The sequence below is a fragment of the Thalassophryne amazonica genome, chromosome 12, assembly GCF_902500255.1.
Source record: "Thalassophryne amazonica chromosome 12, fThaAma1.1, whole genome shotgun sequence".
NCBI lineage: Eukaryota > Metazoa > Chordata > Actinopteri > Batrachoidiformes > Batrachoididae > Thalassophryne > Thalassophryne amazonica.
In genome coordinates this window covers 63,799,349-63,814,674 of record NC_047114.1, presented here as the reverse complement: position 1 = coordinate 63,814,674, position 15,326 = coordinate 63,799,349, and the positions used below count along the sequence as shown (strand labels likewise).

Below are 15,326 nucleotides of genomic sequence, written 5' to 3'. Positions count from 1 at the left end.
ATGTGTAAAGTGCAGAGAGAACTAAAACAATAACGATAAAATAAAATCTGATTTGGCCGTATCTCTCCTTTCATGGGACTCACCTGTTTTCATGGAGCAGGATAAATCTGTCTGTTTGCAGCCTGACTTTTTGGGAGAGGCGTGTCCTCAGTCCCTCCACTGTCTCTCCCCGGGGCACAGTGAGAGTCACAGCTCTGCCATAGGTGGATCTGATGGACAACCGCATGCTGGACCGACCTGACGCTGCAGAAAACCATTAAGCGAATTGCATTTTCAAGCACGAAAAATTCAAAATAGATGATCAAACGACTCCTATTTATCTTCTGAGTCTGGAGCGCTTTTAAGTGTGAAACATGACGATGAAGTTGCTTCTCCGCTTCCTCTCGCTTTGTGCTGCTCAGTGAGGAACGTCAGCCTGCGTCTCTCTAAACTCCGCCCACCTCAACTCTCAGTCAATTAGCGCGAGCCACACAAACAGTGCACCACGGCTGACCAATCAGAAGGCAGATTTATGACAGGACTCCACCCTGTTTTGTCTGTCTGTCGCCATTCATAAAATGATGCAATATGTTTACTAGACCTCTTTTTTCCATTTTGTGCGGCGTCTCCTTCTCCTTGTTTTATCAAAGCGAACACACTGCATGTATTATTATAAATGTAGGAAATGATATGACATGTTGCCAAAGCTTCACAAAGATATAGTGTTCATTAAAATTAGTTAAAATGTTATGGCATGCTTAGTATAGCTATTTGAAAACAAATGTTTTCACATGCTATTCCAGTATGTGAGATTAATTACCTCCGCCAAGGAGGTTATGTTTTCGGTCGCGTTTGTTTGTTTGTCTGTCTTGTCAGCAGGATAACTCAAAAAGTTTTGAACAAATTTTGATGAAATTTTGTGGAGTGGTTGGAAATGACAAGAGGAACTTCTTTGTCTTTCGGCTGTTCCCGTTAGGGGTCGCCACAGCAGATCAATCGTTTCCATCTCACCCTGTCCTCTGTATCTTCCTCTGTCACACCAACCACCTGCATGTCCTCTCTCAGCACATCCATAAACCTCCTCTTTGGTCTCCCTCTTCTCCTCCTGCCTGGTGGCTCCATCCTCAGCATCCTTCTCCCTATATACCCTGGGTCCCTCCTCTGCACATGTCCAAACCATCTCAATCTCGCCTCTCTGACTTTGTCTCCAAACCGTCCCACCTGAGCTGTCCCTCTGATATGTTCATTCCTAATCTTGTCCATTCTTGTCCCTCCCAAAGAGAATCTCAACATCTTCAGCTTTGCCACCTCCAGCTCTGCCTCCTGTCTTTTTGTTAGTGCCACTGTCTCTAAGCCGTACAACATAGCTGGTCTCACTACTGTTTTGTAAACTTTCCCCTTCACTCTTGCTGATATTCTTCGGTCACAAATCACTCCTGCCACCTTTCTCCACCCACTCCACCCTGCCTGCACTCTCTTCTTCACCTCTCTACCACACTCTCCATTACTTTGAACAGTTGACCCCAAATATTTAAACTCATCTACTTTCACCACTTCTACTCCTTGTAACTGCACTATTCCACTGGGCTCCCTCTCATTCACACACATGTACTCAGTCTTGCTTCTACTGACTTTCATTCCCCTTCTCTCCAAAGCATATCTCCACTTCTCCAGACTAGACTCAACTTGCTCTCTACTCTCACTACAGATCACAATGTCATCTGCAAACATCATAGTCCATGGGGACTCCTGTCTGATCTCATCTGTCAACCTGTCCACCACCACTGCAAACAAGAAAGGACTCAGAGCTGATCCTTGGTGTAATCCCACCTCCACCTTGAATGAGTCTGTCACTCCGACTGCGCATCTCACCGCTGTCACACTATTTTTGTACATGTCCTGCACTACCCTAACATACTTCTCTGCCACTCCAGACTTCCTCATACAATGTCACAACTCTTCTCTTGGCACCCTATCATAAACTTTTTCTAAGTCCACAAACACACAATGTAACTCTTTCTGTCCTTCTCTGTACTTTTCCAACAGTATTCTCAGAGCAAACATTGCATCTGTAGTGCTCTTTCTCGGCATGAAACCATATTGCTACTCACAGATCTTCACCTGTTTTCTAAGCCTAGCCTCTACTACTCTTTCCCATAACTTCATGCTGTGGCTGATCAGCTTTATGCCTCTGTAGTTACTGCAGCTCTGCACATCACCCTTGTTCTTGAAAACAGGAACCAGCACACTTCGTCTCCACTTCTCAGGCATCCTCTCACTTTCCAAGATTTTACTAAACAATCTGGTTAGAAACTCTACTGCCATCTCTCCTAGACATTTCCATGCCTCCATTGGAATGTCATCTGGACCAACTGCCTTTCCACTCTTCATCCTCTTCATAGCAGCCCTCACTTCTTCCTTGCTAATCTCTTTTACTTCCTGATTTACTCTCACCACATCATCCAGCCTTTTCTCCCGCTCATTTTCTTTATTCATCAACTCTTCAAAATATTCCCTCCACCTTCTCAGCACACACTCCTCACTTGTCAGCACATTACCATGTGCATCTTTTACCACCCTAACCTGCTGCACATCCTTTCCAGCTCTGTCCCTTTGTCTGGCCAATCGGTACAAGTCCTTTTCTCCTTCCTTACTATTCAACTTCTTGTACAGCTCGCAATATGCCTTTTCCTTTGCTTTTGCCACTTCTCTTCTCGTCTTACGCCGCATCTCCTTGTACTCCTTCTACTTTCTTCATCTCTCCGACTATCCCAAACTTTTTCGCCAACCTCTTTCTCCTTATGCTTTCCTGGACCTCTTCATTCCACCACCAAGTCTCCTTGTCTTCCTTCCACTGTCCAGATGTCATACCCAGTACTGCCCTAGCAGTCTCCCTCACCACATCTGCAGTACTTTTCCAGTTGTCCAAAATTGCTTCCTCTCCAACTAGTGCTTCTCTCACCTGCTCGCTAAATTTCACACAACAGTCTTCCTCCTTCAGCTTCCACCATCTGATCCTTTGTTGAGCTCTCACTCTCTTCTTCTTCTTTACCTCTAAGGTCATCCTACAAACAACCATCCTGTGCTGTCTAGTGACACTCTCTCCTGCTACCACCTTACAGTCTGTGATTTCTTTTAGCTTGCATCTCCTATAAAGAATGTAGTCCACCTGTGTGCGCCTTCCTCCACTCTTATATGTTACCCTGTGCTCCTCCCTTTTCTTAAAGTAGGTATTCACCACAGCCATTTCCATCCTTTTTGCAAAATCAACTACCATCTGTCCTTCCCCATTCCTATCTTTGATACCATATCTACCCATTACTTCCTCATCACCTCTGTTCCCTTCACCAACATGCCCATTGAATTCTGCTCCTATCACCACTCTTTCATGCTTGGGCACACTCTCCACCACCTCATCTAACACACTCCAGAAATCTTCTTTCTCCTTCATCTCACAACCTACCTGTGGGGCATATGCACTGATGATATTCATCATCACCCCTTCAATTTCCAACTTCACACTCATCACCCTGTCAGACACTCGCTTAACCTCCAACACACTTTTAACATACTCTTCCTTTAAAATGACCCCAACACCATTTCTCTTTCTGTCCTCACCATGGTACAACAACTTGTACCCACCGCCGATGCTCCTGCTCTTACTTCCCTTCCACTTGGTCTCTTGCACACACAATATGTCTACCTTTCTCCTCTCCATCATATCAGCCAGCTCTCTCCCTTTACCAGTCATACTACCAACATTCAAAGTCCCCACTCTCATTTCCACCCTTCTAGTTTTCTTCTTCTCCCGCTGTTCGTGGCAACATTTTCCTCCTCTTCTTCGTTGTCTTCGCCCAGCAGTAGCCCAATTTCCACCGGCACCCTGTTGGGCAATAGCACCGGTGGCGGACGTTGTTAACCCGAGCCGCGACCGATCCGGTATGGGAATTCGATTCTGAGTCTGCATAGTTGGGTTGGCTTGTTTTACGCCGGATGCCCTTCCTGACGCAACCCTCCTCATTTATCCGGGCTTGCTTGGGACCGGCACTCAGAATGTACTGGCTGCACACCCCATGTGGCTGAGTTGGAAATGACAAGAGGAACAAGTGATTAAATTTTAGTGGTGATCCGGATCACTATCCGGATCCCGATGCTAACGCGTTAGCATGTCTATGGCATTTTCAATGTTAAAAGTTAGCATTAAGCAGTTGCAGCTGTCATCACGTTCGGGTGCATTTGTTTTCAAATTGTAATATTTCTTAAATTTATTTTTGTTTATATATTAATAATCTAATGATTATTATATACAATTTTAGAGAAAGAGAAAAAAAGAAATAAATCACTGTGCCAAGGAGGGAATCTCTTTAGGGTCAGTGACCCTATGGCCTTGTTTAGAGAAGTGTTTCATAAATGTTAAAAAATTCATATACACTCAACAAAAATATAAACGCAACACTTTTGGTTTTGCTCCCATTTTGTATGAGATGAACTCAAAGATCTAAAACTTTTTCCACATACACAATATCACCATTTCCCTCAAATACTGTTCACAAACCAGTCTAAATCTGTGATAGTGAGCACTTCTCCTTTGCTGAGATGATCCATCCCATCTCACAGGTGTGCCATACCAAGATGCTGATTAGACATCATGATTAGTGCACAGGTGTGCCTTAGACTGCCCACAATAAAAGGCCACTCTGAAAGGTGCAGTTTTGGTTTATTGGGGGGGGATACCAGTCAGTATCTGGTGTGACCACCATATGCCTCATGCAGTGCAACACATCTCCTTCGCATCATCTGTGAAGAGAACACCTCTCCAACGTGCCAAACGCCAGCAAATGTGAGCATTTGCCCACTCAAGTCGGTTACGATGACGAACTGGAGTCAGGTCGAGACCCCGATGAGAACAACGAGCATGCAGATGAGCTTCCCTGATACGGTTTCTGACAGTTTGTGCAGAAATTCTTTGGTTATGCAAACCGATTGTTCCAGCAGCTGTCCGAGTGGCTGTTCTCAGACGATCTTGGAGGTGAACATGCTGGATGTGGAGGTCCTGGGCTGGTGTGGTTACACGTGGTCTGCGGTTGTGAGGCTGGTTGGATGTACTGCCAAATTCTCTAAAACGCCTTTGGAGATGGCTTATGGTAGAGAAATGAACATTCAATACACGAGCAACAGCTCTGGTTGACATTTCTGCTGTCAGCATGCCAATTGCACGCTCCCTCAAATCTTCCAACATCTGTGGCATTGTGCTGTGTGATAAAACTGCACCTTTCAGAGTGGCCTTTTATTGTGGGCAGTCTAAGGCACACCTGTGCACTAATCATGGTGTCTAATCAGCATCTTGATATGGCACACCTGTGTGGTGGGATGGATTAGCTCAGCAAAGGAGAAGTGCTCACTATCACAGATTTCGACTGGTTTGTGAACAATATTTGAGGGAAATGGTGATATTGTGTATGTGGAAAAAGTTTTAGATCTTTGAGTTCATCTCATACAAAATGGGAGCAAAACCAAAAGTGTTGCGTTTATATTTTTGTTGAGTATATTTGCAATTTAGTTGAATAATAAATTGAATTTTGTCTCTTATTTGTTTTTGTCTATAAGCACATGTAATATCAATATCAGTGCTCAGATGACAGTAGCTTCTGGGAAAGGTGCAAGCTGCAATAAACTGTGATGCCAAGCGCTAAGGATACATGCTATCCAGTCACAGCAGATGAAACTTTATTTACTACTGAGCAAACATCATTGTTAGACTTTTTTAGGTTCAATGATTCCACGGCGTGTAGATGTTATGGCATCAGTGACCCCATGGCCTTGGCGGAGGTTTGCACTCTGAGTGCTTCTAGTTTAAATAATATAAAACTAACGGCATGGCTGGAATGAATACGTTACACAGTTTCCATTTCTTTACAAATGTTAGCGAGGTTATAGTTTTACTAGTGTGTTGCCCGTCGGGATCCACAGCCTAGACTTGGTAATGTTGCTGACATTTTTCAAGGGTGGTAATAAATTATGCAATTTTTTAAAATAATGCGAAGTTTCTATAATGATTTGGAATGGCATGTGAGTACAGAATGTAATTATCAACAGCCATTGTTCACTGTTACGTAATATCCGTAGTTTCTCCAAAAATGCATGTGTATGTGTACGCATACACGTACACAGACGGTTCTTCACTTTTAGTATAGAGATGATTTCCCGCCCACTGCTGGAATGGCGTGTGAGACCAGAATGTAATTATCAATGTCCATTGTTCACTGTTGTTAGCTAATATCTGTAGTTTCTCCAACAATATTAGTCCTATCAATATTCCGTTTTGGCGAGGTTCAATCTTAACCCAAAATACATAAGCATACCAAATGGCAAATGTCAGCTCTCCCCAATTTGTCCATGATTGATGTTATACACACAGAGAGACATGCATACGTGTACACAGAGAGGCCACTTGGCTTTTAATATATAGATGATTTACTGCCCCCTGCTGGAATGGCGTGTGAGACCAGAATGTAATTATCAATGTCCGCTGATAACTGTTGTTACCTAATATCTATAGTTTCTCAAACAATATTAGTCCTATCAATGTTCCGTTTTTCTGGCGTTCATCCTTGACCCAAAATACATAAGCATACCAAGCGGCAAATGTCAGCTCTCCCCAGTTTGTCCGTGATCGAAGATAAATAAACACACACACAAACACACATGCATACACATACACAGAGGCCACTTGACTGTTAATATAAAGATGATTTACCGCCCTCTACTGGAATGGCATGTGAGACCAGAATTCAGTTAATATCTATTGTTCAGTATTATTAGCTAATATCCCTGATTTCTCCAAAAGAACTACCAACATTCTGTTTTTGTGGCGTTCATCCTTGACCCAAAAATACATAAGCATACCAAACGGCAAATGTCAGCTCTCCCCAGTTTCTCCGTGATTGAAGCCATACACACGCATGCATGTACACAGAGGCCACTTGGCTTTTAATATATAGATTGCTGTTTGTTGTTTATTTGTCAGAAAGTTATTACAACAGGTCACAAACAGATTTCAAATTAAAGTGAGACCTTGGATCAAAGAAAAGTTAATTAAATTTTTGTTCAGAGAGACATCAAGGAGTGGATCTTGCCTTTGATCTTTGCTCCTTTGATACTGGCTAATTGAAAGATCATACATTTAGTTTTTGCTGAATTTTGATCCAAACTCCTTTGTCCTCAATTAAAAGATTTTCTTTTTAAGTCTTTGCCGTTTGAACCTGACTCTTTTTTCCCCTAATCTTGGGGCTTTAATCTTAAACCTATCTATTTTGATCCAGGTTAAGACATTCCAATTTATTTTATCATTGAATTTGGATATTTGATCCTAGCTACTTTTACCCTGAATAAGACATTTCATTTTATTTTGAGTTTTGATCCTTGAATCTGTCTTTCATTTATATATTTTATTGTGTTCTCATTTTATTCATTTATTTTCATTTTTTAACTTTGATCTTTTATCCAAATGCTTTTATCCAGATTAAAGGCTATTAAAATTAAATTAATTATTAAATTAATTAATTTGGGTAATTAATTTAATTGATTACATCTTAATTTAAATATTTAGCCTTTGAGCTGTGGGTCATTTCATTTGACTCATTTCATTCTGAGCCTGCCTTTGATCTTTCATCTTTGAACTTAAACTTTGATACTGACTGTTGTCTTTGATCATTAACCTGGATCCTGATTTTATTGTTCCTGAATTCAGAATTTAAGAAATCTGTAATCAGCAATCTGGATGCGATTTCAGTGATCTCGATCACAAGATGTTAGCGATCAAAGGAAAAAAATGTTAGAGATCAAAGGAATAAGACCCTCAAGAAAAAGGTCAACAAAGACAGCAAATGTTGTATCTTAGAAATATGTGAGTGCACTTCTAGTTTTAATTTGAAAAGTAACTGAAGTGTGTCCCAGCATTCACTGGACAGAAGGCAGAAAACCCTTAACCACTCCAACATATGCATATCTGTGTTTGCTGTAACTCTCCATTGTTTGTTCTGTGGATGAAAGACAGAGTCTGCTTTAACATTCTGCAGTTCTTTGCCATGCTCAGCCCTTGTTATCTGTGGTGTGCGATTCAGGCTGCACATATCTCATGATGCACACAAGAGGCCCAGCTGAGAGTAAAAGCAACAGAGAGAACCAGAGTAATGCAGGTAATTTGTCTCCTAGCAGCTGCTAAAAATAGCTGCACCCACATAGAGTCCCTTTATATCCACATCACCCTCCCTTTGTCCAGCCTGCGTCATTCTCTTCCATATCACTTACTTCCTTTCTTCACCTCTCCCCATTCACACCTCCCCCCACTTTTTTCTTAAATGCACCAACACACACACACACACACACACACACACACACACACACACACACACACACACACACACACACACACACACACACACACACACACACACACACACACACACACACACAGTACATCCTCAGTACATCTCCCCTGTTTGCACAAAGAACCCGAGTGAAACGGTCTTACTCTGCTTTCAACATCTACTGGCACTGATGGAAACGTCTCTGCCTGAAGGAATTCCACCCATTTGACCTCTTTCTCCTTTTCCTGAGAGCCTCGATGAATGCATCAAGAGCAGCGTGATGAGGCGCTGAGCGTCCTCAGCATCCCCGCCCAGTTCTACATTTTTATGACAGAATGTCACACTGCGGTATGACCAAGAAAAGCAAGCAGGAGGAGGAGGAGAAGACTGCTTTACATTCTACAGGCCTCGCTGAGAACATCCACAGGATGTCCTGCTCTCCAGAGCATGCACAGACGCAACTCTGACGTCAAATGTTCTGGGAATGCGCGCACGCACACACACACACACACACACACACACACACACACACACACACACACACACACACACACACACACACACACACACACACACACACACACACACACACACAGACAGAGTGCCCTCTCTCCTCCACATTCCTTCTTCCTGGCCATGTGGCCTCTGCTGTCATCACTTCCTGCAAGTGTTTGCCCTCTGGCATGTTACACCTGGAATCATGGAATTTCACAATTATGGATTCATGTGGAGGCTCGCTGCAGCTTTTCATCCAGCGTATATCAGTCGACACCTTTCGTCAAACATCGCCAAAATCTAAATTGAGCTATTTCAGCCTAAACTTATAGCAGAGTTTTTAGCTGCACAGGCCCATAACTCTGGGATTTTGACAATTTATTCGAAACTGAAGCCATTTTTTAGTGCAGCATCTGTTTAAGGGTTTTAACATAATGCAGACACATAAAGAAAGATGCATCACCACTCTGACACAGTGCAGCAGTCAGTGGAGAAATGCTCTACGTTCCGTGCTGAGAGAACTTCAATTTCTGCTGATAGAATACACTTGACTACATACGAGGTCTATTAGAAAAGTATCCGACCTTATTTTTTTCAAAAACCATATGGATTTGAATCACGTGTGATTACATCAGACATGCTTGAACCCTTGTGGGCATGCGAGAGTTTTTTCACACCTGTCGGTTACGTCATTCGCCTGTGGGCAGTCTTTGAGTGAGGAGTCGCCCACCCTCTCATTGATTTTTTCATTGTTGAGGAATGGCTCAGAGACTGCTGCTTTGTTTGATCAAAATTTTTTCAAAACTGTAAGACACAACTGAGAGGACACCATTCAATAAATTCAGCTGGTTTTCGGTAAAAATTTTAACGGCTGATGAGAGATTTTGGTCTGTAACTGTCATTTTAAGGACGGCCCACGGCGCCTGACAGCGATCTGCGCTTCGAGGCGGCAGCGTCTCGCGGTTTCAAGTTGAAAACTTCCACATTTCAGGCTCTGTTGACCCAGTAAGTCGTCAGAGAACAGAGAACTTTCAGAAGAAGTCGGCATGAGGAGTTTATTCGGACATTCCATTGTTAACGGACATTTTGTAATGAAAGAACATGCAGGCAGAGTCGCATGTCGGGCCGGACACGACCGCGGGGGGTCGCGATAGGAAAAACACCTCCGTTGGAAACCTTAACGGGCAAGTTGGAACATGCCCAAGCTGTTAAACAATTTCTCAGTTACTCACTTGTTGAAAGCCATCAAAAGCCGCCTGAATTTTACAAATGGTTTTCAACACGGAGGTGTTTTTCCTGTCGCGGCGCACACAGATTCGCAGTCGTCACGGAAACGACTCGGCGAATTTGCGCGCACGTCTTTCATTAAAAAATGTCCTTAAACAGTGGAATGTCCGCATAAAGTCCTCATGCCGGCCTCTTCTGAATCTTCTCTGTTCTCTCACGACGTCCTGGGTGAATTAAGCCTTAAATTAGGATGTTTTCAGCTTGAAACAGGCCGACGACGGCGCCTGGAAGCGCTGCACGACGTCCCGCTGCGTGGGAAGTCCTTACACCGACAGAAACACCCCATAATCTCTCATCAGCCATTAAACTTTTCACCGAAAACCAGCTTAATTTCTCGAATAGTGTCCACTCGGATATTCCTCACAGGTCCAGAAAAAATGTTGATAAAGCAACGCGTGCCGTCTCGAGCAGCATGTGAAACAAAGGAATTCAGCCGAGAGGGCGGGACCACATCTCACTCAAGGCCTGCCCACAGGGAAATGACGTCACCGACGCATGAAAAAACTCACGCATGCGCACGAGGGTTCAAGCATGATTGGTGTAATCGCACGTCATTCAAATCCATATAGTTAAAAAAAAAAATAAAAGGGTCGGTTTATTATCTAATAGACCACATATTCTGACATTTAACAACTAGGTTAAATGCAGAGGACAAATTTCATTGCATGTATGTATGTGTACAATTACAATAAAGGCTCTATTCTATTCTTATCTATAATAATAACAACCTTTATTTATTATTCTATTCTATAATAATAACAACCTTGATTTATTATTCTATTCTATTCTATTCTGTTCTGTTCTATTATTTTTATAATAATAACAACCTTGATTTATTATTCTATTCTATTCTATTCTATTCTGTTTTCTATTCTATTCTTTTTTATAATAATAACAACCTTTATTTATTATTCTATTCTATTCTATTCTATAATAATAACAACCTTGATTTATTATTCTATTCTATTCTATTCTTTTTTATAATAATAACTTTTATTTATTATTCTATTCTATTCTATTCTCTAATAATAACAACCATTATTTATTATTCTATTCTATTCTATTCTATTCTGTAATAATAACAACTATTATTTATGATTCTATTCTATTCTATTCTATTCTATTCTATTCTATTCTAGGCAATACAATGATAAAATTGTGATATTAAAGTACTGACTACAGCAGGGGCAGATCGAGATTGGGGGGAACACCTCTTTCATGGACCTAGACAAGAACATTCGACTTGGTTATGGTGCCATTATTGACAGGTGCAGCACAGAGCTGAATGCTGTTTCTGAATCCTCCATTCAGCAACAAATAACTCAGCTTGATACATTTGTACCAGACCACGATTTAGCAAGGTAAAGGTAACAGTAAGTGTGTTCATGTTTTTAGCCACAGACATTTCAAATATTTTCTGTTTCTTGTCCTCATAACATCATAGAATCACATTCAAGATTGTATAATACAAGTTAAAATTAATACAAAACAGGTTATAAAGTATCTTTTCTCTGTGGTTGTATTTTATAGTGAAATATACACTAAAATGCAAACAATGGCACCTAAAACTTTTAAATTTTGGTGGGGACATGCCCCCAGACCCCCCTAGGGAAGAGCAATCTCACGGTTGCACCAGATTGTTCACAAAGCCCGCCCCCCCTTTACAAAATCCTGGATCTGCCACTGTACAGTTACTGAAAAAGGCCACAACACTTCTAAATTAAAACAAATTTATTAACTACAAAAAAATTTACACTAAAATTTAATCACTTGTTCCTTTTGTCATTTCCAACCACTCCACAAAATTTCATCAAAATCTGTTCAAAACTTTTTGAGTTATCCTGCTGACAAACAGACAGACAAACAAACAAACGCGACCGAAAACATAACCTCCTTGGCGGAGGTAAAGAAAAAAAAATCACATGCATTAATTAAGCAACAGGTAGTGGTATCAAACACATGCAAACAGAACACAAACAAATGCAACCAAACAGCACAAACAGTAATTTAAGTTGATAACATGTTTGTGACAAAATCACACAACGCACACAAAAACAGTGATGCATTACAAATAGTCACAAGTACTAGCAACATAAAAACAGGTTTCTCAGCCCAGAGAGCTTTTTCAGCCGTTGTAATGCTCCTGCCCAGCCTCCCCCAGGAGAGGGGATGAGACAAGTACCAGCTCCTTTCTATTTAAAGCAACAGGAACAGCAACAACTACCTTTGTGTAATGCTTTCCAGGTATCCCAGAACTCGAACATTTCCACCTTTTACGTTGAAAAGGTACATGTGAACAGGCACTTATGTACAGCTGGAGCTCCATCATGGAAACCCAGAATCCAAATCTACCTGCCTGATTTCACAGACAGGTGTTTTCCTGTGATGTGATTGAATGTGGCAACACTTGATGAAGTCAATGTAAAATAATCTGCAAACAGACAAATAAAAGCATTTTCCTGCAGGACACAAGTACATTGTTTAAAAAAAAAAACAAACAAAACTAAAAATAAAAAACTCAAGGCAACTGGCCTCAATATATCTTTTACTATAACTGAACTTAAAACACTAGTTAGATGTTTATATTTGAATTAAACTAAAAAATGTCTGTTCAGCCTGATGCTTTGAGTTTTACATGTTATCAACATTTTTTAACAATGTATTTCACGAAAAATAAACCAGATTACATCAGCTAATATTAACACGTCTCCAGTTTGTTGGTTATCTGTAAATGCTGTATACCTATTAGTAAACATAAAGAAAAGGGAAAAGGTGATGACTCAGTGTTGAAATCCTTAAAATAATTTCAGAACTTTTCACATACAATGAGGAAAATAAGTATTTGAACACCCTGCAGTTTTGCAAGTTCTCCCACTTAGAAATCATGGAGGGGTGTGAAATTTTCATCTTAGGTGCATGTCCACTGTGAGAGACATAATCTAAAAAAAAAAAATCTGGAAATCACAATGTATGATTTTTTTTTAAATAATTTATTTGTATGTTACTGCTGCAAATAAGTTTTTGAACACCTACCAACCAGCAAGAAGTCTGTCTCTCACAGACCTGTTAATTTTTCTTTAAGAAGCCCTCTTATTCTGCACTCTTTATCTGTTTTAATTGCACCTGTTTGAACCTGTTATCTGTATAAAAGACACCTGTTCACACACTCAATCAATCACACTCCAACCTGTCCACCATAGCCAAGACCAAAGAGCTGTCTAAGGACACCAGGGACAAAACTGTAGACCTGCACAAGGCTGGGATGGACTACAGGACAACAGGCAAGCAGCTTGGTAGAAGACAACAACTGTTATGATTATTTATTAGAAAGTGGAAGAAACACAAGATGACTGTCAATCTCCCTCAGTCTGGGATTCCATGCAAGATCTCACTTTGTGGGGTAACGATGATTCTGAGAAAGCTCAGAACTACACAGGAGGACCTGGTCAATGACCTGAAGAGAGCTGGGACCACAGTCACAAAGATTACATTAGTAACACATGATGATGTCATGGTTTAAAATCCTGCAGGGCAGCAAGGTCCCCCTGCTCAAGCCAGCACATGTCCAGGCCTGTTTGAAGTTCACCAATGACCATCTGGATGATCCAGAGGAGGCACGGGAGAAGGTCATGTTGTTGGGAAAGTGTAGGAACACGGACCCACAACAGGGGGCGCAAATGAACGGACAATGGAGTAAGTCAAAATAACAACGCTTTACTGTTGTGAATGTGCACAACGAATACAACCAATTACAGAAATGGACAAAAGTCAATACACAAAGGTGTCGTGTGGGCAGGCTCGAAGATAGGAGACGCCTCTCCAAGGTAAGACCGGAACCACACGGCTTCCTCCGCCACAGGACCCCGGGAATACTGGAGCCGCCAAGTCCCGAACTCCCAGGTGGCCACTGCCTCCGCGTGTCGGACCTGGTACTGCTGGCGAGGGAAAAAGAACAGTTAGATGGGGGCGCGTTTGCACCCAGAACTCCGAACGGCAGGAAAGGTACCTCCACCTCTCGTTGGAACAGTAAACCAATAACTAGCTCAGTCAAAACTGTGTACTCAGTAGGCTTTGATATGTTACCTCTCTGGTAGAAACGATATCTCGGCAATGAGGTGGAGATGCCGTCCTGCTGATATACCCCACTGATGATTGCCGTCAGCTGTCTCAGGTGATGGGTGACAGCTGTCACCGAGGCTGCTCCCGTGAGGCGGCGGCGCCCTCTGGTGCCTGGAGCCCGCACTCCAGGCAGGGCGCCCTCTGGTGATGGTGGGCCAGCAGTACCTCCTCTTCAGCGGCCGACACAACACATGTGGTCAGATGAGACCAGACTAGAGCTTTTTGGAATGAACTCCACTTACCATGTTTAGAGGATGAGAACAACCCCACGAAAACCATCCCAACCATGAAGCATGGAGGTGGAAACATCATACTCTGGGGGTGCTCTTCTGCAAAGGGGACAAGACAACATACTGAAGGGAGGATGGATGGGGTCATGTATTGCGAGATTTTGGCAAACAACCTCCTTCCCTCAGTAAGAGCATTGAAGATGGGTCATAGCTGGGTCTTCCAGCATGACAATGACCCCAAACACACAGCCAGGGCAACTAAGGAGGGGCTCCGTAAGAAGCATTTCAAGGTCCTGGAGTGGCCTGGCCAGTCTCCAGACCTGAACTCAATAGAAAATCTTTGGAGGGAGCTGAAACTCCAAACCTGAAAGATCTAGAGAAGATCTGTGTGGAGGAGTGGACCAAAATCCCTGCTGCAGTGTGTGAAAACCTGGTGAAAAACTACAGGAAACGTTTGACCTCTGTAATTGCAAACAAAAGCTTCTGTACCAAATATTAACATTGATTTTCACAGGTGTTCAAATACTTATTTGCAGCAGTAACATACAAATAAATTATTTAAAAAAATCATACATTGTGATTTCCGGATTTTTTTATTTATTTTTTTTAGATTATGTCTCTCACAGTGGACATGCACCTAAGATGAAAATTTCAGACCCCTCCATGATTTCTAAGTTGGAGAACTTGCAAAATCGCAGGGTGTTCAAATACTTATTTTCCTCACTGTATTTTCATATTTTTATGTGCAAACCTCAGTTGCAACAGTGATGCACTTCTATGAGCATTTGTCCTTGTTTCTGGAGCACTTTGCAGCAGGATGTGAGAATTTTTAACTTGGAAATTCCAA

The 15,326-nt window shown here is 41.9% G+C and overlaps 1 protein-coding gene across 1 annotated transcript in view; it reads right to left on the bottom strand.

The window, feature by feature from the left end:
- LOC117521574 (midnolin-like) overlaps window positions 1-391 on the bottom strand; it is a 30,567-nt gene extending 30,176 nt beyond the window's left edge. Inside the window, exon 1 of the mRNA XM_034182898.1 lies at window positions 84-391. Coding sequence (XP_034038789.1) covers window positions 84-226 — 143 coding nt within the window. The 5' untranslated portion in view covers window positions 227-391. The remainder of the gene's footprint in view (window positions 1-83) is intronic.
- Between the last annotated feature and the right edge of the window lie 14,935 nt (window positions 392-15,326).